Raw genomic sequence first — 22,521 nt, 5'->3', positions numbered from 1 at the left:
GTTCATAAATGACAAGCCTGTCCAATTGATTGTTCATAAATGGTAAGCCTGTCTATTGATTGTTCATAAATGACAAGGCTGTCCAATTGATTGTTCATAAATGGTAAGCCTGTCCAATTGATTGTTCATAAATGGTAAGTCTTTCCAATTGATTGTTCATAAATGATAAGCCTGTCCAATTGATTGTTCATAAATGATAAGCCTGTCCAATTGATTGTTCATAAATGATTAGCCTGTCCAATTGATTGTTCATAAATGATTAGCCTGTCCAATTGATTGCTCATAAATGATAAGCCTGTCCAATTGATTGTTCATAAATGACAAGCCTGTCCAATTGATTGTTCATAAATGACAAGCCTGTCCAATTGATTGCTCATAAATGATAAGCATGTCCAATCGATTGTTCATAAATGATAAGCCTGTCCAATTGATTGCTCATAAATGGTAAGCCTATCCAATTGATTGCTCATAAATGATAAGCCTGTCCAATTGATTGTTCATAAATTGTTCATAAAATGATAGCCTGTCCAAGGTCCTCTCAGTCGAGCACTAAATTTCAAACAGATTCAACCACAATGGATTGATTGTTATAAATGATAAGCCTGTCCAATTGATTGCTCATAAATGATTAGCCTGTCCAATTGATTGCTCATAAATGATAAGCCTGTCCAATTGATTGCTCATAAATGACCTGTAAAGTGAGGAGCAGGTGAAAACGATGTAGGAAACACAATGTGTTTCTGTGACCAGCTCCGTACATATGTTCCTCATAACGGTGTTAATAAATAGCTTGTGTAGCCGCTGCTCCAGACTCGCTGACCCTTGTCTCTTCCGTCTCGTCTCTTGCTTTTCCAGTGGCGTGTTCAACGAGCCATGGCCATGTTGGCGTTCCCCTCCGCACCGTCCGTGCCTGTCAGTAATCAGTAATCCGCTGGCTGTTATGTCCCACACCAGACATTGTTCTGGGTTTGATTGAAGAGGCCTGATTTGACTAATTGATCCCAGAGCAGCAGGGTGATCTGACACACACATGGGAGGTGGGATTTGTGTGTGCGGGGGGGGTGTCACGAAGGCCAGCCAACCAGCTGTGTAGAATCGAGGGTGGGGGCCCAGTTTAGCCTACTGGTGAGGAAGAGAAGGTACACTGTTGACATATGTGTGTGTGTGTGTGTGTGTGTGTGTGTGTGTGTGTGTGTGTGTGTGTGTGTGTGTGTGTGTGTGTGTGTGTGTGTGTGTGTGTGTGTGTGTGTGTGTGTGTGTGTGTGTGTGTGTGTGTGTGTGTAAGAGGGAGGGAGAGAGAGAAGGCAAGGGAGAGAGAGACAGTGAGATTATTTGAAGATTCTTTTCCATAAAGAATTTGCTTATATGCGGAATTCACATTTTCTACATAATTAAAGGCACATATCAGAAGAATGTTGGATCTTTCTGTTTCTGTCTTTCTCAGTGTCTCGTGAAACAGACTGATATACTGTACATGGTTTCCATGGAGACAAAACCAGTGAACGATCCGGAAGCAAGATGGACAGATATGTACACTAAACATAGACAAATAATAATAAACTCCATGAATAAATATGAAACAAGGCACGATTGCATATTGACATCACAAGCCTATGTGATGTTGTTCGGCGCTATAAACCTGGCCAGGGTGGCGATCAGTGGTGGTTGGCGCCGTTTAAGATGAGGAGGACATTTGTTTTTGCATTTTATGAAAATGGTCTTATTTTTATTACAGAATATTGGATGACTGTCATTCATATTCCATTCGCCCCAGCTAATGTAACATCGATAGGTTAAGGCTACTAGTTGATACTCTAATTTTCCCTTCATCGTGAGGTTGCTACAACCTAGCCTGTGAATGAAGGTTTACAACGTAGGTGCACACAGGTCGAGAGAAATTTGAGTAATCAATGTGACAGACATTGACACATTCAATATCGCTTTGCACACTCCTCTTGCCTGCATCTAGCTGATCTGGGGTGTAATCACTAGTCCAAAAGTTGCAAACAACAGTTTGGCTCCCAGTGGCGTAGTGGTCTAAAGGCATTGCATCTCAGTCCAAGAGGCGTCACTACAGTCCTGGGTTTGAATCCAGGCTGTATCACATCCGGACGTGATTGGGAGTCCCATAGGGCGGCACACAATTGGCCCAGTGTCGTCCGGGTTTGGCCGGGGTAGGCCGTCATTGTAAATAAGAATTTCTTAACTGACTTGCCGAGTTAAATAAAGGTTAAATAAAAAGTACAATTAGTTAATTAATTAAACAAGAGTTTCTAGTAGAAAGAGGAAGAAGGGAAGCGCTACTAAGGTACACAATAGTACATTTTGGTAGACAGAAGGTGCTCTTTGGTAAAAGGGGGAATTGGTCATCAAAAAGAAAGGAGGACCAAGGCACTCTTCATATAATTAATTAAAATGCCTTTATTTGTATGGCATGTTCAATAGAAGCAAGGTTTTAAAATCTGACGTGTTTCGGCTGCATGGCCTTCGTCAGGGAGTACAAGAGTTTCTATTGGAAAAATTCAGGTCTTTTTATCCTCGTTTTGTTCCATTTGCTTCCGTTCAAGAAACATTTTTCAACAGAATCCGCAGAATGAATACACTCCTGATTACATGTAAACACTTCACTTTCAGCCACATACAAAAAAGCACGATCACTTTGATCGTTGTATAATTCCTTTCGTATCTATGCACTCTCCCCTCGCACCTTTTCCGTTCCCTTGTGGATACATCAGGCGAAAAAACCTTTCCAAGCCAAACCTTCATACCATAACCACTAACGGCTACACACAGCCTACATTGTTGTCACGATATTAGCTAACGCCATAGTCAACATAGCTAACGCGTTAGTAAACCTGATACAATCATGCAGTACAGTCAGCAAGCAGTTTAGCAGTTACACCTGTGGCAATAAATTAATAAAACCAAAAGCTTGTTAGAGTTCCAGTTTTGGATAGCCGTAGCCACAAAGGATCTCTCTCTGTTTGAGCCGGGTGTTTGAGTAGGCTAAACTAGCTAGTTGCATTCATTAGCTAAGTAATTGAATGTGTAATTTAAAAAAATACAACGGAATATAACTAGCTCTCTCTCTGTCTCTAGCTTCTCCTTCATTTTTGAAGAAATTAATTTGTTCAAAACGTTTCAACTATTGTCTTTCTCTTTGAGCCAACTATTTACCACATTTTATGCACTGCAGTGCTAGCTAGCGGTAGCTTATGCTTTCAGTACAAGATTAATTCTCTGATCCTTTGATTGGGTGGACAACATGTCAGTGCATGCTGCAAGAACTCTGATAGGTTGAAGGATGTCCTCTGGAAGTTGTCATGATTACTATGTAAGTCTATGGAAGGGGTGAGAACCATGAGCCTCCTAGGTTTTGTATTGAATGTACCAAGAGGAGGACGGAATCCAGCTGTCCTCCGGCTACACCATGGTGCTACCCTACAGAGTGCTGTTGTGGCTACTGTAGACCTTCATTGCAAAACAGTGTGTTTTAATCAATTGTTTGGTGACGTGAACACATTTAGTATAGTTTTAGACTATACATATTTATGTTTCACAATGTTTATTTTTATGAAATTCACTAAGTAGGATGGTCCTGCCCTGCCTCCTCTGAGGAGCCTCCACCGGTGGCTATGAGGGCCTATGAGGGCCAGCCTGTGAGACAGTCTAATTGTTAGTCAGTGTCACTCAGAGTCGACATACCTGTCTTACTACTCGTACTATCACAGACAGTTATGGAAATACATAATATATATTATATACATAATAATAATAATAATAATACATAATTCATAATACCCCACATAGCCTGGTTCCTCTCTAGGTTTCTTCCTAGGCTTTGGCCTTTCTAGGGAGTTTTTCCTAGCCACCGTGCTTCTACACCCGCATTGCTTGCTGTTTGGGGTTTTAGGCTGGGTTTCTGTACAGCACTTTGAGATATCAGCTGATGTACGAAGGGCTATATAAATACATTTGATTTGATAATCCTAAATTCACTGACAATTTCCTTTATCAGTTAGTTTAACGTCGATTTGTGGGGTTTTTCGTACTGATTCAGCTACAAGACCAAATATAACAACAGAAACATACATATATATATAAATAAATATTGCACAATAAATTTTGATTTTACATTCCCACAAAATGTTAAGGGTTCATAATTAGATTTTCAAAAGGAGTTTACTAGTTGGGAACTCAGGCTATAAAACAGATGAACACTGAACAAAAATATAAACGTCACATTGCAACAATTAAAAATATTTTATTGAGTTACAGTTCTTATTAGGAAATCAGTCAATTGAAATAAATAAATTAGGACCTAATCTATGGATTTCGCATGACTGTTGGTCACAGATACGGGCGTGGATCAGAAAACCAGTCAGTATCTGGTGTGGCCACAATTTGTCTCATGCAGCGAGACACATCTCCTTTGCATAGAGTTGATCAGGCTGTTGATTGTGGCCTGTGGAATGTTGTCCCACTCCTCTTCAATGGCTGTGAGAAGTTGCGGGACATTGTCAGAAACTGGAACACGGTGTCGTACACGTCGATCCAGAGCATTCCAAACATGCTCAATGGGTGACATGTCTGGTGAGTATGCAGACCATGGAAGAACTGGCACATTTTCAGCTTCCAGGAAATGTGTACAGATCCTTGCGACATGAGGCCATACATTATCATGCTGAAACATGAGGTGATGGCGTCGAATGAATGGCACGACAACGGGCCTCAGGATCTCGTCACGATATCTCTGTGCAGTCAAATTACCATCAATAAAATGCAATTGTGTTCATTGTCCATAGCTTACGCCTGTCCATACCATAACCCCACCACCACCATGGGGCACAACGTTGACATCAACAAACCACATCTACACGATGGCATGCACACTGTCTGCCATATGCCTGGTAGAGTTGAAATTGGGATTCATCGCTTCTCCATACATGGTCTGCGGTTGTTAGGCCGGTTGGACATACAGCCAAATTCTCTAGAACGATGTTGTTTGCGGTTTATGGTCGATAAATGAACATTCAATTAGCTGGCAACATCTCTGGTGGACAATCCTGCCAGTCAGCATGTCAATTGCTGCAATTACTCCCACAAAACTTTAGACATCAGTGGCATTGTGTTATGTCACAAAACTGCACATTTTAGGGTAGCCTTTTATTGTTCCCAGCACAAGGTGCACCTGTGTAATGATCAGGCTATTTAATCAGCTTATTGATATGCCACACCTGTCAGGTGGATGGATTATCTTGGCAAAGGAGAAATGCTCACTAACAGGGATGTAAACAAATTTCTGCACAAAATTTTTGAGAAATAAGCTTTTTGTGCGTATGGAACATTTCTGGGATCTTTTATTTCAGCTGATGAAACATGGGAACAACACTTTGCATGTTGCGTTTATATTTTTGCTCAGTATATTGTCACACATCAGAACCTCTAGAATCATAAAAGACAGGACGACCTTAGAACCTCATCTTAGCTCTCTTCCTCTCCAAACTGCTCTGATAGTGAATGAGAGGCACGGGTCCTGTGTCCCTGGGGACTCATTTGGAAGGCGCACAACATCCTCTCTCTGGCTTTCAAGCAGTGGTTGCCTGGGCAACGTGTGACGCTACCATCTGTCACTCCTGCTCATTGAGATTTGGATTTCATTAACTAGCTCATTCTGATGTCGGACATATTGCCAAGCAGTAGAATCAGATTAAAATACACCTTATGGAAGAGCGGGGGCTGTGAAGAGACACACATATGCACACAAATGCTAGCACACACATACATTGTAATATTGTTGTTCGGTGGTATTATACATTTTGTATTGTTGATAAGTAGTTATATTATGTACTGTTTTATCTTTTGTTTAATATGTAATTTAAGCATCTTAATGTGTTTGGGGCCCAGGAAGAGTAGCTGCTGCCTTGACAGGAACTAATGGGGACCATAATAAACCCCAGGAAGAGTAGCTGCTGCCTTGACAGGAACTAATGGGGATCCATAATTAACCCCAGGTAGAGTAGCTTCTGCCTTTGCAGGAACTAATGGGGATCCATAATAAACCCCAGGAAGAGTAGCTGCTGCCTTGACAGGAACTAATGGGGATCCATAATTAACCCCAGGTAGAGTAGCTTCTGCCTTTGCAGGAACTAATGGGGATCCATAATAAACCCCAGGAAGAGTAGCTGCTGCCTTGACAGGAACTAATGGGGATCCATAATAAAAACCCCAGGAAGAGTAGCTTTTATTTGGCAGGAACTAATGGGGATCCATAATTAACCCCAGGTAGAGTAGCTTTAACAAATGCCTTTGCAGGAACTAATGGGGATCCATAATAAACACGAACGTTTCATGTGTCTCAGTGTGTACAAAGAAAACAAACAGGGGGGTGACAGTTTGTTCACACTTGAAATAAAAACAAACATTTGCTTAATGAAAGTCCTTTTTATTCTTTCATTTTATTGTATTTAGCACAAACTATATCTCTTTAAAACTTTCCTTTAACAAATACATTTAAATCAATTGTATCTAGAAAGTTACCAAAACATTCAGGCATGTGTCCAGCGAACACTGACTGCCCAATGACAGGATCTTGATGAGGCTCCACATGGCTTTGTTCTGCTCAAACAGGGGGTAAATCCATTTTAAGTTTATTTTTATACAGCTTTTATTTTTTATTTAAAACTTTTTGTTTGCCCTTTAAATGAATGTCAATTATCCAAAACATTCAAGATAAACTCTGATTTTCAAAGTTTAATATTCTGCATCACCCCATTACTTTCCCATGTTGTGTCATCAACTGATGGCAATGGATTACTTGGTTCACATGGTTTAGATAATTAACGTTTCAGGTTAAAAAAAAAAAAGAATTTAAAAAAAGTTTTTTTTAAAAAAAAACGACCATCCCAAACACTCAGACCTTGTTCAGCTCAGAGAGGAGGTCACCCCAAACACTCAGACCTTGTTCAGCTCAGAGAGGAGGTCACCCCAAACACTCAGACCTTGTTCAGCTCAGAGAGGAGGTCACCCCAAACACTCAGACCTTGTTCAGCTCAGAGAGGAGGTCACCCCAAACACTCAGACCTTGTTCAGCTCAGAGCTCAGGAGGTCACCCCAAACACTCAGACCTTGTTCAGCTCAGAGAGGAGGTCACCCCAAACACTCAGACCTTGTTCAGCTCAGAGAGGAGGTCACCCCAAACACTCAGACCTTGTTCAGCTCAGAGAGGAGGTCACCCCAAACACTCAGACCTTGTTCAGCTCAGAGAGGAGGTCACCCCAAACACTCAGACCTTGTTCAGCTCAGAGAGGAGGTCACCCCAAACACTCAGACCTTGTTCAGCTCAGAGAGGAGGTCACCCCAAACACTCAGACCTTGTTCAGCTCAGAGAGGAGGTCACCCCAAACACTCAGACCTTGTTCAGCTCAGAGAGGAGGTCACCCCTAACACTCAGACCTTGTTCAGCTCAGAGAGGTGGTCACCCCAAACACTCAGACCTTGTTCAGCTCAGAGAGGAGGTCACCCCAAACACTCAGACCTTGTTCAGCTCAGAGAGGAGGTCACCCCAAACACTCAGACCTTGTTCAGCTCAGAGAGGAGGTCACCCCAAACACTCAGACCTTGTTCAGCTCAGAGAAGAGGTCACCCCAAACACTCAGACCTTGTTCAGCTCAGAGAGGTGGTCACCCCAAACACTCAGACCTTGTTCAGCTCAAAGAGGAGGTCACCCCAAACACTCAGACCTTGTTCAGCTCAGAGAAGAGGTCACCCCAAACACTCAGACCTTGTTCAGCTCAAAGAGGAGGTCACCCCAAACACTCAGACCTTGTTCAGCTCAGAGAGGTGGTCACCCCAAACACTCAGACCTTGTTCAGCTCAGAGAGGAGGTCACCCCAAACACTCAGACCTTGTTCAGCTCAGAGAGGTGGTCACCCCAAACACTCAGACCTTGTTCAGCTCAGAGAGGAGGTCACCCCAAACACTCAGACCTCTAACATCAAAGTCCCCATCGGCAACCTTCAGTTCTGTCAGCTCTCTCTCAACGTCCTCCTTTGTTGACGGACAAGCCCCTAGCAACGACCTATAATGGTCAGACAGTGTCTTGAACGACACCCCGTTGGTGGTATAGATTTGAACCCACTCTCCTTCTCCCACGTCATACTCCAACTGTGAACCCCATTGCTTCAACATGTCACCGTAGGTCACTCTAAACCTCACAGACTGCTGGTAGAGGTCCATCAAAAGACCAATAGGCAACGTGGAACACATATTATGGAGTAAACTGTGGTGTTGCTGCAGCCAATCCAGGATAAAGTGGAATGAAACTCCTTCTGAAGCCATTTTTGTTGTTGCCGTTGTGTCGTTTTTCCTTGACAGGAGAGCAGCAGCAACGACCCCTGAGAAGTTTTCATTTTCACCACAGGTTTGTAAGATGTTGTCCAATAACTTCTCTGCGAGGCCCACCTTGGACCCGCCAGTAGCTGGAGAGAGCAGAATATCCAACATCTCCATCAGTGTCATGCCTAACACGTCAGCATCGGGACCGGGAAAGGACGTACTGCGTTTCAAATGAATGGCGCTTAAGACTTTACATGCTGATTTCACTTCTACGAGTTCAGTGCAATGACCGGTGGCGTCCTTATATTTACCTCCAACAGTTATAGTGTCGAAAAGTAGTTTGACGACTGAGCTCGGAACAGCGGCGTTGTTTAGTAACCCCACGAGCAGCAAGTGTTGACACTGCGACAGGTCAGAAAACGTGATGTCCGTATACCCATGAAAAGTTGTTCGTAAATGTTCGTTTGTCACCTGTAGTTGTTTTTCCAAGATGTCCCTGACGGTCGGATTTGCATGGAACCTTGTGTAGACGTGTTGGCAGTACTGAGTCCATTGGAAGGCTCTGTCCAGGGTCTGTTTGTCCCACTGCTGCACCGTCTCTGTCTGCGACACAGCGAGTAGCTCCGTGGTCCGCTCCACGTTCTTTACAATAGCCTCCATGTGACACTATCTGCTATCAGAACATTTGCAAGTGAGTTTGAAAATGTTAAAACGCTTGAAATTACTCCAAAAGGTTGTTTGGAAAAGTCACTTTGGTGTTTTAATTAAAGCTACTTCTTTTCTCCGTGTCCTCTCCTCTTCCCCCCCCCGCCAGTTGATGTTGTGAAGTGAACTTCCGGGTATGCGAGCGCGTCCCAGTCACTTCAAAATAAAAGTTCTCAAGATAAAAGTTGTATAAATCATGAAATCTGGCGAATAGAACAAATGTATTGTCCTCCGAGAAAATATTTCTCCCGTTTAAGTTTCACATTATTTTTTTTTCTGAATTGGCGAATATGTGTAGATTGATTGTAGAAGAAGAACAAGCAAGTCCATCGACTCTTGTCACTGTATTGTGTTATAGTCATTTATAATCGAACAATTGCAATACATAAAATTGCACAGTGGCTGGGCCAATCAATGCACTTCTGCTTCAGCATCTATCTAATTACAATCGTGAGCACGGACGAGTTTCTCAAATGTCAGATCAGAGAGAGAGAATGAGAGGAGGAGGTAACGCAGCATAACATTCCCAGTCAGTCCAGTGTGATTGATCAAAAACTCCCCTCCTATCGGCAGTGCAGCACTCGGCTCCACAAAAAGATCATCGACAGGTTGAGAGACAGAGATATGCATTGCCCGAATCTACCCCGGGCCACTGTTTTCCCGCGACAGAGCGGGGGGTAGATGAGCGATGGTGAAAAGCATGCATACTGAACGCACGGAGGAGCAAAGACACTGTACGAGAGGACGGTGACAGTCCGGATAGAAGAGTTGCTTTGCAGAGGGTGAGTGAAAGATGCACCGGGACTGTTGATTGCATGCCTCTGATTGGTCTAGTAGTTGTTGTTTTTGTAGGATTTATACCGTATGCTTTATCCGCAAATATATTATTGCATTTGTTGTGAAGTTGTTACATATTTAGAATAAATCAGAATCAAATTATAAGATTTCAACCACTTATTCAACAATACTGCTATTGTTATTTCTGTAGATAAAAAAATAATTAAACAGAGTTTTAGGGGAAAAGCTTGATTATAGCAGGGATGGGCAACTCCAGTCCTCAGGGACCTGATTGATGTGGTCACACTTCTCCCCCAGCCGAAGTTAACACACCTGACTCCAATAACCAACTAATCATGATATTCTGTTTAGAATGCAACACTCCAGTGCCCTAAGGAGTTGTCCATCCCTGCCCTGTAGCCCTGGGTAGACGGCTATACACAACTGACTCCAATAACCAACTAATCATGATATTCTGTTTAGAATGCAACACTCCAGTGCCCTAAGGAGTTGTCCATCCCTGCCCTGTAGCCCTGGGTAGATGGCTATACACATCTGTAGTCTTGTTTCCATGGTTGGTATGAGAGATATTCTTCTGTATAGCTTAAAGTAAAACTCAAAAAATATACTCAATATCAAATGTTTGGATAAATTAACTGTTGATGTATGAGACCGAATAAAATGTAACTACCAAACAAAGCTTCCTGTGTGGAGTCAGTCAGTTAGTTAGTTACATAGTTAGTCAGTTAGTTACATAGTTAGTCAGTTAGTCAGTTAGTTAGTTACATAGTTAGTCAGTTAGTTACATAGTTAGTCAGTCAGTTAGTCAGTCAGTCAGTCAGTTAGTTAGTCAGTTATTGAGTTAGTTAATCAGTTAGTCAGTTAGTTAGTCAGTCAGTTAGTCAGTTAGTCAGTCAGTCAGTCAGTTAGTCAGTCAGTTAGTTAGTTAGTTAGTCAGTTAGTTAGTCAGTCAGTTATTCAGTTAGTTAGTCAGTTAGTCAGTTAGTTAGTAGTCAGTTAGTCAGTTAGTCAGTTAGTTAGTTAGTCAGTCAGTCAGTTAGTTAGTCAGTTAGTTAGTCAGTCAGTCAGTCAGTTAGTTAGTCAGTTAGTTAGTCAGTCAGTCAGTCAGTTAGTTAGTCAGTTAGTCAGTCAGTTAGTCAGTTAGTTAGTCAGTTAGTTCAGTTAGTCAGTTAGTTAGTTATTCAGTTAGTCAGTTAGTTAGTCAGTTGCATAGTTAGTCAGGTAGTTACATAGTTAGTCAGTTAGTTAGTCAGTTACATAGTTAGTCAGTTAGTTACATAGTTAGTCAGTCAGTTAGTCAGTTACATAGTCAGTCAGTCAGTTAGTCAGTCAGTCAGTCAGTTAGTCAGTTAGTTAGTTATTCAGTTAGTTAGTCAGTTAGTCAGTCAGTCAGTTAGTCAGTCAGTTAGTCAGTTAGTCAGTAAGTCAGTCAGTTCGTTAGTTAGTTAGTTAGTCAGTTAGTTAGTCAGTTATTCAGTTAGTCAGTCAGTTAGTCAGTTAGTTAGTCAGTTAGTTAGTTACATAGTTAGTCAGTTAGTCAGTTAGTTAGTCAGTCAGTTAGTCAGTCAGTCAGTTAGTTAGTTACATAGTTAGTCAGTTAGTCAGTCAGTTAGTCAGTTAGTTAGTCTGTTAGTTAGTCAGTCAGTCAGTCAGTCAGTTAGTCAGTCAGTTAGTCAGTTAGTCAGTTAGTTAGTTACATAGTTAGTCAGTTAGTCAGTCAGTTAGTCAGTTAGTCAGTTAGTCAGTCAGTCAGTCAGTCAGTTAGTCAGTTAGTTAGTTAGTTAGTTATTCAGTTAGTTAGTCAGTTAGTCAGTCAGTTAGTCAGTTAGTCAGTCAGTTAGTCAGTCAGTTAGTCAGTTAGTTAGTCAGTTATTCAGTTAGTTAGTCAGTTAGTCAGTTAGTTAGTCAGTCAGTTAGTCAGTTAGTTAGTTACATAGTTAGTCAGTTAGTCAGTTGGTTAGTCAGTTAGTTAGTCAGTCAGTTAGTCAGTTAGTTAGTCAGTTAGTTAGTCAGTTAGTCAGTTAGTTAGTCAGTTAGTCAGTCAGTTAGTCCGTTAGTTAGTCAGTTAGTCAGTCAGTTAGTCAGTTAGTTGGTTAGTCAGTTAGTTAGTCAGTTTGTCAGTCAGTTAGTTAGTCAGTTAGTTAGTCAGTTAGTTAGTCAGTCAGTTAGTCAGTTAGTCAGTCAGTTAGTCAGTTAGTTAGTTATTCAGTTAGTCAGTTAGTTAGTCAGTTGCATAGTTAGTCAGGTAGTTACATAGTTAGTCAGTTAGTTAGTCAGTTACATAGTTAGTCAGTTAGTTACATAGTTAGTCAGTCAGTTAGTCAGTTACATAGTCAGTCAGTCAGTTAGTCAGTCAGTCAGTCAGTCAGTTAGTCAGTTAGTCAGTTAGTTAGTCAGTTAGTCAGTCAGTTAGTCCGTTAGTTAGTCAGTTAGTCAGTCAGTTATTCAGTTAGTTAGTCAGTTAGTCAGTTAGTTAGTCAGTCAGTTAGTCAGTTAGTTAGTTACATAGTTAGTCAGTTAGTCAGTCGGTTAGTCAGTTAGTTAGTCAGTCAGTTAGTCAGTTAGTTAGTCAGTTAGTTAGTCAGTTAGTCAGTTAGTTAGTCAGTTAGTCGTTAGTTAGTCAGTTAGTCAGTCAGTTAGTCAGTTAGTTGGTTAGTCAGTTAGTTAGTCAGTTTGTCAGTCAGTTAGTTAGTTAGTCAGTCAGTTAGTCAGTTAGTCAGTCAGTTAGTCAGTTAGTTAGTTATTCAGTTAGTCAGTTAGTTAGTCAGTTGCATAGTTAGTCAGGTAGTTACATAGTTAGTCAGTTAGTTAGTCAGTTACATAGTTAGTCAGTTAGTTACATAGTTAGTCAGTCAGTTAGTCAGTTACATAGTCAGTCAGTCAGTTAGTCAGTTAGTTAGTTATTCAGTTAGTTAGTCAGTTAGTCAGTCAGTCAGTTAGTCAGTCAGTTAGTCAGTTAGTCAGTAAGTCAGTCAGTTCGTTAGTTAGTTAGTTAGTCAGTTAGTTAGTCAGTTATTCAGTTAGTCAGTCAGTTAGTCAGTTAGTTAGTCAGTTAGTTAGTTACATAGTTAGTCAGTTAGTCAGTTAGTTAGTCAGTCAGTTAGTCAGTCAGTCAGTTAGTTAGTTACATAGTTAGTCAGTTAGTCAGTCAGTTAGTCAGTTAGTTAGTCTGTTAGTTAGTCAGTCAGTCAGTCAGTCAGTTAGTCAGTCAGTTAGTCAGTTAGTCAGTTAGTTAGTTACATAGTTAGTCAGTTAGTTAGTCAGTTAGTCAGTTAGTTAGTCAGTCAGTCAGTCAGTCAGTCAGTCAGTTAGTTAGTTATTCAGTTAGTTAGTCAGTTAGTCAGTCAGTTAGTCAGTTAGTCAGTCAGTTAGTCAGTCAGTTAGTCAGTTAGTTAGTCAGTTATTCAGTTAGTTAGTCAGTTAGTCAGTTAGTTAGTCAGTCAGTTAGTCAGTTAGTTAGTTACATAGTTAGTCAGTTAGTCAGTCGGTTAGTCAGTTAGTTAGTCAGTCAGTTAGTCAGTTAGTTAGTCAGTTAGTTAGTCAGTTAGTCAGTTAGTTAGTCAGTTAGTCAGTCAGTTAGTCCGTTAGTTAGTCAGTTAGTCAGTCAGTTAGTCAGTTAGTTGGTTAGTCAGTTAGTTAGTCAGTTTGTCAGTCAGTTAGTTAGTCAGTTAGTTAGTCAGTTAGTTAGTTAGTCAGTCAGTTAGTCAGTTAGTTAGTCAGTTAGTCAGTCAGTTAGTTAGTCAGTTAGTGATCTAGTTAGTCAGTTAGTTAGTCAGTTAGTTAGTTAGTCAGTTAGTCAGTCAGTCAGTTAGTCAGTCAGTTTAGTCAGTCAGTTAGTTAGTTAGTTAATTAGGGACCGGTAGAGGAGGACGGAAAGGACCGTTTTTTATTTTTATTTTTTTATTTCACCTTTATTTAACCAGGTAGGCTAGTTGAGAACAAGTTCTCATTTGCAACTGCGACCTGGCCAAGATAAAGCTTAGCAGTGTGAACGGACAACACAGATTTACACATTGAGTAAACAATAAACAAGTCAATAACACAGTAGAAAAAAGTCTATATACATTGTGTGCAAAAGGCATGAGGAGGTAGGCAAATAATTACAATTTTGCTGCTCAGATAGCAGATGTTTGAAGTTGTTGAGGGAGATAAAAGTCTCCAACTTCAGCGATTTCTGCAATTCGTTCCAGTCACAGGCAGCAGAAAACTGGAACGAAAGGCGGCTAAATGAGGTGTTGGCTTTAGGGATGATCAGTGAAATACACCTGCTGGAGCGCGTGCTACGGGTGGGTGTTGCCATCGTGACCAGTGAACTGAGATAAGGCGGAGCTTTACCTAGCATGGACTTGTAGATGACCTGGAACCAGTGGGTCTGGCGACGAATATGGAGCGAGGGCCAGCCGACTAGAGCATACAAGTCGCAGTGGTGGGTGGTATAAGGCGCTTTAGTGACAAAACGGATGGCACTGTGATAAACTGCATCCAGTTTGCTGAGTAGAGTGTTGGAAGCTATTTTGTAGATGACGTCGCCAAAGTCGAGGATCGGTAGGATAGTCAGTTTTACTAGGGTAAGTTTGGCGGCATGAGTGAAGGAGGCTTTGTTTCGGAATAGAAAGCCGATTCTGGATTTGATTTTTGATTGGAGATGTTTGATATGAGTCTGGAAGGAGAGTTTACAGGGAAGGAGGGTAGAGGAGGATGGTAGAGGAGGACGGAAAGGGACTGGTAGAGGAGGACAGAAAGGGACCGGTAGAGGAGGATGGAAAGGGACCGGTAGAAGGTAGAGGAGGATGGAAAGGGACCGGTAGAGGAGAACGGAAAGGGACCGGTAGAGGAGGATGGAAAGGGACCGGTAGAGGGTAGAGGAGGACAGAAAGGGACCGGTAGAGGAGGATGGAAAGGGACCGGTAGAGGAGGACGGAAAGGGACCGGTAGAGAAGGATGGAAAGGGACCGGTAGAGGGTAGAGGAGGATGGAAAGGGACCGGTAGAGGGTAGAGGAGGATGGAAAGGGACCGGTAGAGGGTAGAGGAGGATGGAAAGGGACCGGTAGAAGGTAGAGGAGGATGGAAAGGGACCGGTAGAAGAGGACGGAAAGGGACCGGTAGAGGAGGATGGAAAGGGACCGGTAGAGGGTAGAGGAGGACAGAAAGGGACCGGTAGAGGAGGATGGAAAGGGACCGGTAGAGGAGGACGGAAAGGGACCGGTAGATGGAAAGGGACCGGTAGAGGGTAGAGGAGGATGGAAAGGGACCGGTAGAGGGTAGAGGAGGATGGAAAGGGACCGGTAGAGGGTAGAGGAGGATGGAAAGGGACCGTTAGAGGGTAGAGGAGGACGGAAAGGGACCGGTAGAGGGTAGAAGAGGATGGAAAGGGACTGGTAGAGGAGAACGGAAAGGGACCGGTAGAGGAGGATGGAAAGGGACCGGTAGAGGAGGGCGGAAAGGGACCGGTTGAAGGTAGAGGAGGACGGAAAGGGACCTGGTAGATGAGGACAGAAAGGGACCGGTAGAGGAGGACGGAAAGGGACCGGTAGAGGAGGACGGAAAGGGATCGGTAGAGGAGGACGGAAAGGGACCGGTAGAGGAGGATGGAAAGGGACCGGTAGAGGAGGACGGAAAGGGACCGGTAGAGGAGGACGGAAAGGGATCGGTAGAGGAGGATGGAAAGGGATCGGTAGAGGGTAGAGGCGGATGGAAGGGACCGGTAGAGGGTAGAGGAGGATTGAAAGGGACCGGTAGAGGAGGATGGAAATGGACCGGTAGAGGAGGACGGAAAGGGACCAGTAGAGGGTAGAGGAGGACAGAAAGGGACCAGTAGAGGGTAGAGGAGGATGGAAAGGGACCGGTAGAGGAGGATGGAAAGGGACCGTTAGAGGAGGACGGAAAGGGACCGGTAGAGGAGGAAGGAAAGGGACCGGTAGAGGAGGATGGAAAGGGACCGGTAGAGGGTAGAGGAGGATGGAAAGGGACCGGTAAAGGAGGACGGAAAGGGACCGGTAGAGGAGGATGGAAAGGGACCGGTAGAGGGTAGAGGAGGATGGAAAGGGACCGGTAGAGGGTAGAGGAGGATGGAAAGGGACCGTTAGAGGGTAGAGGAGGACGGAAAGGGACCGGTAGAGGGTAGAAGAGGATGGAAAGGGACTGGTAGAGGAGAACGGAAAGGGACCGGTAGAGGAGGGATGGAAAGGGACCGGGTAGAGGAGGGGCGGAAAGGGACCGGTTGAAGGTAGAGGAGGACTGAAAGGGACCGGTAGAGGAGGACAGAAAGGGACCGGGTAGAGGAGGACGGCAAGGGACCGGTAGAGGAGGACGGAAAGGGATCGGTAGAGGAGGACGGAAAGGGATCGGTACAGGAGGATGGAAAGGGATCGGTAGAGGAGGACGGAAAGGGACCAGTAGAGGGTAGAGGAGGACGGAAAGGGACCAGTAGAGGGTAGAGGAGGACAGAAAGGGACCAGTAGAGGGTAGTGGAGGATGGAAAGGGACCGGTAGAGGAGGATGGGAAAGGGACCCGGTAGAGGAGGACGGAAAGGGACCGTAGAGGGGTAGAGGAGGATTGAAAGGGACCGGTAGAGGAGGATGGAAATGGACCGGTAGAGGAGGACGGAAAGGGACCAGTAGAGGGTAGAGGAGGACGGAAAGGGACCAGTAGAGGGTAGAGGAGGACAGAAAGGGACCAGTAGAGGGTAGAGGAGGATGGAAAGGGACCGGTAGAGGAGGATGGAAAGGGACCGGTAGAGGAGGACGGAAAGGGACCGGTAGAGGGTAGAGGAGGACGGAAAGGGACCAGTAGAGGGTAGAGGAGGACAGAAAGGACCAGTAGAGGGTAGAGGAGGATGGAAAGGGACCGGTAGAGGAGGATGGAAAGGGACCGGTAGAGGAGGACGGAAAGGGACCGGTAGAGGGTAGAGGAGGATTGAATGGGACCGGTAGAGGAGGATGGAAATGGACCGGTAGAGGAGGACGGAAAGGGACCAGTAGAGGGTAGAGGAGGACGGAAAGGGACCAGTAGAGGGTAGAGGAGGACAGAAAGGGACCAGTAGAGGGTAGAGGAGGATGGAAAGGGACCGGTAGAGGAGGATGGAAAGGGACAGGTAGAGGAGGACGGAAAGGGACCGGTAGAGGAGGATGGAAAGGGACCGTAGAGGGTAGAGGAGGATGGAAAGGGACCGGTAAAGGAAGACGGAAAGGGACCGGTAGAGGAGGATGGAAAGGGACCGGTAGAGGGTAGAGGAGGATGGAAAGGGACCGGTAAAGGAGGACGGAAAGGGACCGGTAGAGGAGGATGGAAAGGGACCGGTAGAGAGTAGAGGAGGATGGAAAGGGACCGTAGAGGGTAGAGGAGGACGGAAAGGGACCGGTAGAGGAGGATGGAAAGGGACCGGTAGAGGGTAGAGGAGGACGGAAAGGGACCGGGAGAGGAGGATGGAAAGGGGCCGGTAGAGGAGGATGGAAAGGACCGGTAGAGGAGGGATGGAAAGGGACCCGGTAGAGGGTAGAGGAGGATGGAAAGGGACAGGTAGAGGGTAGAGGAGGATGGAAAGGGACAGGTAGAGGGTAGAGGAGGATGGAAAGGGACCGGTAGAGGGTAGAGGAGGATGGAAAGGGACAGGTAGAGGGTAGAGGAGGATGGAAAGGGACCAGTAGAGGGTAGAGGAGGACGGAAAGGGACCAGTAGAGGGTAGAGGAGGACAGAAAGGGACCAGTAGAGGGTAGTGGAGGATGGAAAGGGACCGGTAGAGGAGGATGGAAAGGGACCGGTAGAGGAGGACGGAAAGGGACCGGTAGAGGGTAGAGGAGGATTGAAAGGGACCGGTAGAGGAGGATGGAAATGGACCGGTAGAGGAGGACGGAAAGGGACCAGTAGAGGGTAGAGGAGGACGGAAAGGGACCAGTAGAGGGTAGAGGAGGACAGAAAGGGACCAGTAGAGGGTAGAGGAGGATGGAAAGGGACCGGTAGAGGAGGATGGAAAGGGACCGGTAGAGGAGGACGGAAAGGGACCGGTAGAGGGTAGAGGAGGACGGAAAGGGACCAGTAGAGGGTAGAGGAGGACAGAAAGGGACCAGTAGAGGGTAGAGGAGGATGGAAAGGGACCGGTAGAGGAGGATGGAAAGGGACCGGTAGAGGAGGACGGAAAGGGACCGGTAGAGGGTAGAGGAGGATTGAATGGGACCGGTAGAGGAGGATGGAAATGGACCGGTAGAGGAGGACGGAAAGGGACCAGTAGAGGGTAGAGGAGGACGGAAAGGGACCAGTAGAGGGTAGAGGGAGGACAGAAAGGGACCAGTAGAGGGTAGAGGAGGATGGAAAGGGACCGGTAGAGGAGGATGGAAAGGGACAGGTAGAGGAGGACGGAAAGGGACCGGTAGAGGAGGATGGAAAGGGACCGGTAGAGGGCAGAGGAGGATGGAAAGGGACCGGTAAAGGAAGACGGAAAGGGACCGGTAGAGGAGGATGGAAAGGGACCGGTAGAGGGTAGAGGAGGATGGAAAGGGACCGGTAAAGGAGGACGGAAAGGGACCGGTAGAGGAGGATGGAAAGGGACCGGTAGAGGGTAGAGGAGGATGGAAAGGGACCGGTAGAGGGTAGAGGAGGACGGAAAGGGACCGGTAGAGGAGGATGGAAAGGGACCGGTAGAGGGTAGAGGAGGACGGAAAGGGACCGGGAGAGGAGGATGGAAAGGGGCCGGTAGAGGAGGATGGAAAGGACCGGTAGAGGAGGATGGAAAGGACCGGTAGAGGGTAGAGGAGGATGGAAAGGGACAGGTAGAGGGTAGAGGAGGATGGAAAGGGACAGGTAGAGGGTAGAGGAGGATGGAAAGGGACCGGTAGAGGGTAGAGGAGGATGGAAAGGGACAGGTAGAGGGTAGAGGAGGATGGAAAGGGACAGGTAGAGGGTAGAGGAGGATGGGAAAAGAATATATGTGCAGCGGAAGGATGGATAGAAAGAATAAGGATCAGGAGACCGAGTTAGAGAGAGCAGGTCTGTGTCTTGTCTCAGTCTTTGACCCCTCTCCTCCTCTCCTTCTATAGGCCAGTGACATGGAGGTAACCACGATATGCAGCTCTCTGAGTCCCAAGCAGGTAATTGGCCCAGGCCTGACCGACATGCAGGAGTACAACCAATGGCTGACCAGCCGCCACGAAGCGAGCCTTCTGCCATTGAAGGAAGACCTGGGCCTGTGGCTCACCAACATGCTGGGTAAGGATTGTGGGTTTGGGGCCATCCATAGGAATATGTATGCACTCACTGTAAGTTGCTTTGGATAAAGCATCTGCTAACTGAATGTATTATTATTATTGACCTCGATGGAGAGCTCCTTGATGAGGCCGGTGGTCTAACCAGGGTCTCTAGACAGGGTATGGTCTCTAGACAGGGTCTCTAACCAGGGTCTCTAACCAGGACAGGGTCTCTAACCAGGGCCTCTAGACAGGACAGGGTCTCTAACCAGGGTCTCTAGACAGGACAGGGTCTCTAGACAGGGTCTCTAGACAGGTTAGGATCTCTAACCAGGGTCTCTAGACAGGACAGGGTCTCTAACCAGGGTCTCTAACCAGGACAGGGTCTCTAACCAGGGCCTCTAGACAGGACAGGGTCTCTAACCAGGGTCTCTAGACAGGACAGGGTCTCTAGACAGGGTCTCTAACCAGGGTCTCTAGACAGGACAGGGTCTCTAGACAGGGTCTCTAGACAGGACAGGGTCTCTAACCAGGGTCTCTAGACAGGACAGGGTCTCTAGACAGGGTCTCTAACCAGGGTCTCTAGACAGGACAGGGTCTCTAGACAGGGTCTCTAGACAGGACAGGATCTCTAACCAGGGTCTCTAGACAGGACAGGGTCTCTAGACAGGGTCTCTAACCAGGACAGGGTCTCTAGACAGGGTCTCTAGACAGGACAGGGTCTCTAGACAGGGTCTTTAACCAGGACAGGGTCTCGAGAAAGGGTCTCTAGACAGGGTCTCTAGACAGGACAGGGTCTCTAAACAGGTCTCTAGACAAGGTCTCTAACCAGGGTCTCTAACCAGGACAGGGTCTCTAACCAGGGCCTCTAGACAGGACAGGGTCTCTAGACAGGGTCTCTAACCAGGACAGGGTCTCTAGACAGGGTCTCTAGACAGGACAGGGTCTCTAGACAGGGTCTCTAGACAGGACAGGGTCTCTAAACAGGGTCTCTGGACAAGGTCTCTAACCAGGGTCTCTAACCAGGACATGGTCTCCAGACTGGACAGGGTCTCTAGACAGGACAGGGTCTCTAGATAGGGTCTCTAGACAGGACAGGGTCTCTAGATAGGACAGGGTCTCTAAGCAGGACAGGGTCTCTAGGCAGGGTCTCTCGACAGGACAGGGTCTCTAGACAGCACAGGGTCTCTAGATAGGGTATCTAACAAGGGTCTCTAACCAGGGTCTCTAGACAGGACAGGGTCTCTAGATAGGGTCTCTAGACAGGACAGGGTCTCTAGACAGAACAGGGTCTCTAACCAGGGTCTCTAGACAGGACAGGGTCTCTAGACAGAACAGGGTCTCTAGGTAGGACAGGGTCTCTAGGCAGGGTCTCTAGATAGGGTCTCTAGACAGGACAGGGTCTCTAGACAGGACAGGGTCTCTAGGCAGGACAGGGTCTCTAGATAGGGTCTCTAACAAGGGTCTCTAACCAGGGTCTCTAGACAGGACAGGGTCTCTAGACAGAACAGGGTCTCTAACCAGGTCTCTAGACAGGACAGGGTCTCTAGACAGAACAGGGTCTCTAACCAGGGTCTCTAGACAGGACAGTGTCACTAGACAGAACAGGGTCCCAACCAGGGTCTCTAGACAGGACAGGGTTTTTAGACAGAACAGGGTCTCTAGGCAGGACAGGGTCTCTAGGCAGGGTCTCTAGACAGGACAGGGTCTCTAGACAGGGTCTCTAGATAGGGTCCTAGACAGGACATGGTCTCTAGGCAGAACCGGTCTCTAGACAGGACAGGGTCTCTAGGCAGGACAGGGTCTCTAGGCAGGACAGTGTCTCTAACCAGGGTCTTCTAGGCAGGACAGGGTCTCTAGACAGGTATCTAGACAGGACAGGGTGTCTAGACAGGACAGGGTCTCTAGACAGGGTCTCTAAACAGGACAGGGTCTCTAGACAGGACAGGGTCTCTAACCAGGGTCTCTAGACAGGACAGGGTCTCTAGACAGAACAGGGTCTCTAACCAGGGTCTCTAGACAGAACAGGGTCTCTAGGCAGGACAGGGTCTCTAGGCAGGGTCTCTAGACAGGACAGGGTCTCTAGACAGGGTCTCTAGATAGGTCTCTAGACAGGACATGGTCTCTAGGCAGGACAGGGTCTCTAGACAGGTCAGGGTCTCTAGGCAGGACAGGGTCTCTAACCAGGACAGTGTCTCTAACCAGGGTCTCTAGGCAGGAAAGGGTCTCTAGACAGGGTCTCTAGACAGGACAGGGTCTCTAGACAGGACAGGGTCTCTAGACAGGACAGGGTCTCTAGACAGGGTCTCTAAACAGGACAGGGTCTCTAGACAGGACAGGGTCTCTAACCAGGGTCTCTAGACAGGACAGGGTCTCTAGACAGGACAGGGTCTCTAACCAGAGTCTCTAGACAGGACAGGGTCTCTAGACAGGGTCTCTAGACAGGACAGGGTCTCTAATAATCATCTGTGTTAAGTAAACATGTCAGATAGATGAAAGTGAACAAAGGTCAGACCAGTTAGTTAGTCTGCCGGCTGTTTCAGTCAGACCAGTTAGTTGGTCTGCAGGCTGTTTCAGTCAGACCAGTTAGTTAAACTGCAGGCTGCTTCAGTCAGACCAGTTAAACTGCAGGCTGTTTCAGTCAGACCAGTTAGTTAGTCTGCAGGCTGTTTCAGTCAGACCAGTTAGTTAGTCTGCAGGCTGTTTCAGTCAGACCAGTTAGTTAAACTGCAGGCTGTTTCAGTCAGACCAGTTAAACTGCAGGCTGTTTCAGTCAGACCAGTTAGTTAAACTGCAGGCTGTTTCAGTCAGATCAGTTAGTTAGCCTGCAGGCTGTTTCAGTCAGACCAGTTAAACTGCAGGCTGTTTCAGTCAGACCAGTTAGTTAAACTGCAGGCTGTTTCAGTCAGACCAGTTAAACTGCAGGCTGTTTCAGTCAGACCAGTTAGTTGGTCTGCAGGCTGTTTCAGTCAGACCAGTTAGTTAGTCTGCAGGCTGTTTCAGTCAGACCAGTTAGTTAGTCTGCAGGCTGTTTCAGTCAGACCAGTTAGTTAGTCTGCAGGCTGTTTCAGTCAGACCAGTTAGTTAGTCTGCAGGCTGTTTCAGTCAGACCAGTTAGTTAAACTGCAGGCTGTTTCAGTCAGACCAGTTAAACTGCAGGCTGTTTCAGTCAGACCAGTTAGTTAAACTGCAGGCTGTTTCAGTCAGACCAGTTAAACTGCAGGCTGTTTCAGTCAGACCAGTTAGTTAAACTGCAGGCTGTTTCAGTCAGACCAGTTAAACTGCAGTCTGTTTCAGTCAGACCAGTTAAACTGCAGTCTGTTTCAGTCAGACCAGTTAAACTGCAGTCTGTTTCAGTCAGACCAGTTAGTTAAACTGCAGGCTGTTTCAGTCAGACCAGTTAGTTAAACTGCAGGCTGTTTCAGTCAGACCAGTTAAACAGCAGTCTGTTTCAGTCAGACCAGTTAGTTAAACTGCAGGCTGTTTCAGTCAGACCAGTT

At 46.1% G+C, this 22,521-nt stretch overlaps 2 protein-coding genes across 2 annotated transcripts in view; one reads left to right on the top strand and one right to left on the bottom strand.

The window, feature by feature from the left end:
• Positions 1 to 7,137: 7,137 nt before the first annotated feature.
• Positions 7,138 to 9,148, bottom strand: LOC135555169 (Fanconi anemia group F protein-like). Its single transcript, XM_064987517.1, has one exon. The coding sequence runs from the start codon at positions 8,995 to 8,997 to the stop codon at positions 7,942 to 7,944; it is 1,056 nt and encodes a 351-aa protein (XP_064843589.1). The 5' UTR covers positions 8,998 to 9,148; the 3' UTR covers positions 7,138 to 7,941.
• Positions 9,149 to 9,741: 593 nt separating this feature from the next.
• The window catches only part of LOC135556919 (growth arrest-specific protein 2-like), a 69,472-nt gene continuing 56,692 nt past the window's right edge, over positions 9,742 to 22,521 (top strand). The window contains exons 1-2 of the mRNA XM_064990322.1: positions 9,742 to 9,824; positions 18,875 to 19,043. Coding sequence (XP_064846394.1) covers positions 18,884 to 19,043 — 160 coding nt within the window. The 5' untranslated portion in view covers positions 9,742 to 9,824; positions 18,875 to 18,883. The remainder of the gene's footprint in view (positions 9,825 to 18,874; positions 19,044 to 22,521) is intronic.

The sequence above is a fragment of the Oncorhynchus masou genome, chromosome 15, assembly GCF_036934945.1.
Source record: "Oncorhynchus masou masou isolate Uvic2021 chromosome 15, UVic_Omas_1.1, whole genome shotgun sequence".
In the NCBI taxonomy this organism is placed as follows: domain Eukaryota; kingdom Metazoa; phylum Chordata; class Actinopteri; order Salmoniformes; family Salmonidae; genus Oncorhynchus; species Oncorhynchus masou.
This window is presented reverse-complemented; position numbering and strand designations above follow the sequence as displayed.

Bases quoted from the DNA above. Each gene is read 5' to 3' on its own strand.
- LOC135555169 (XM_064987517.1), bottom strand. From the start codon at position 8,997: ATGGAGGCTATTGTAAAGAACGTGGAGCGGACCACGGAGCTACTCGCT.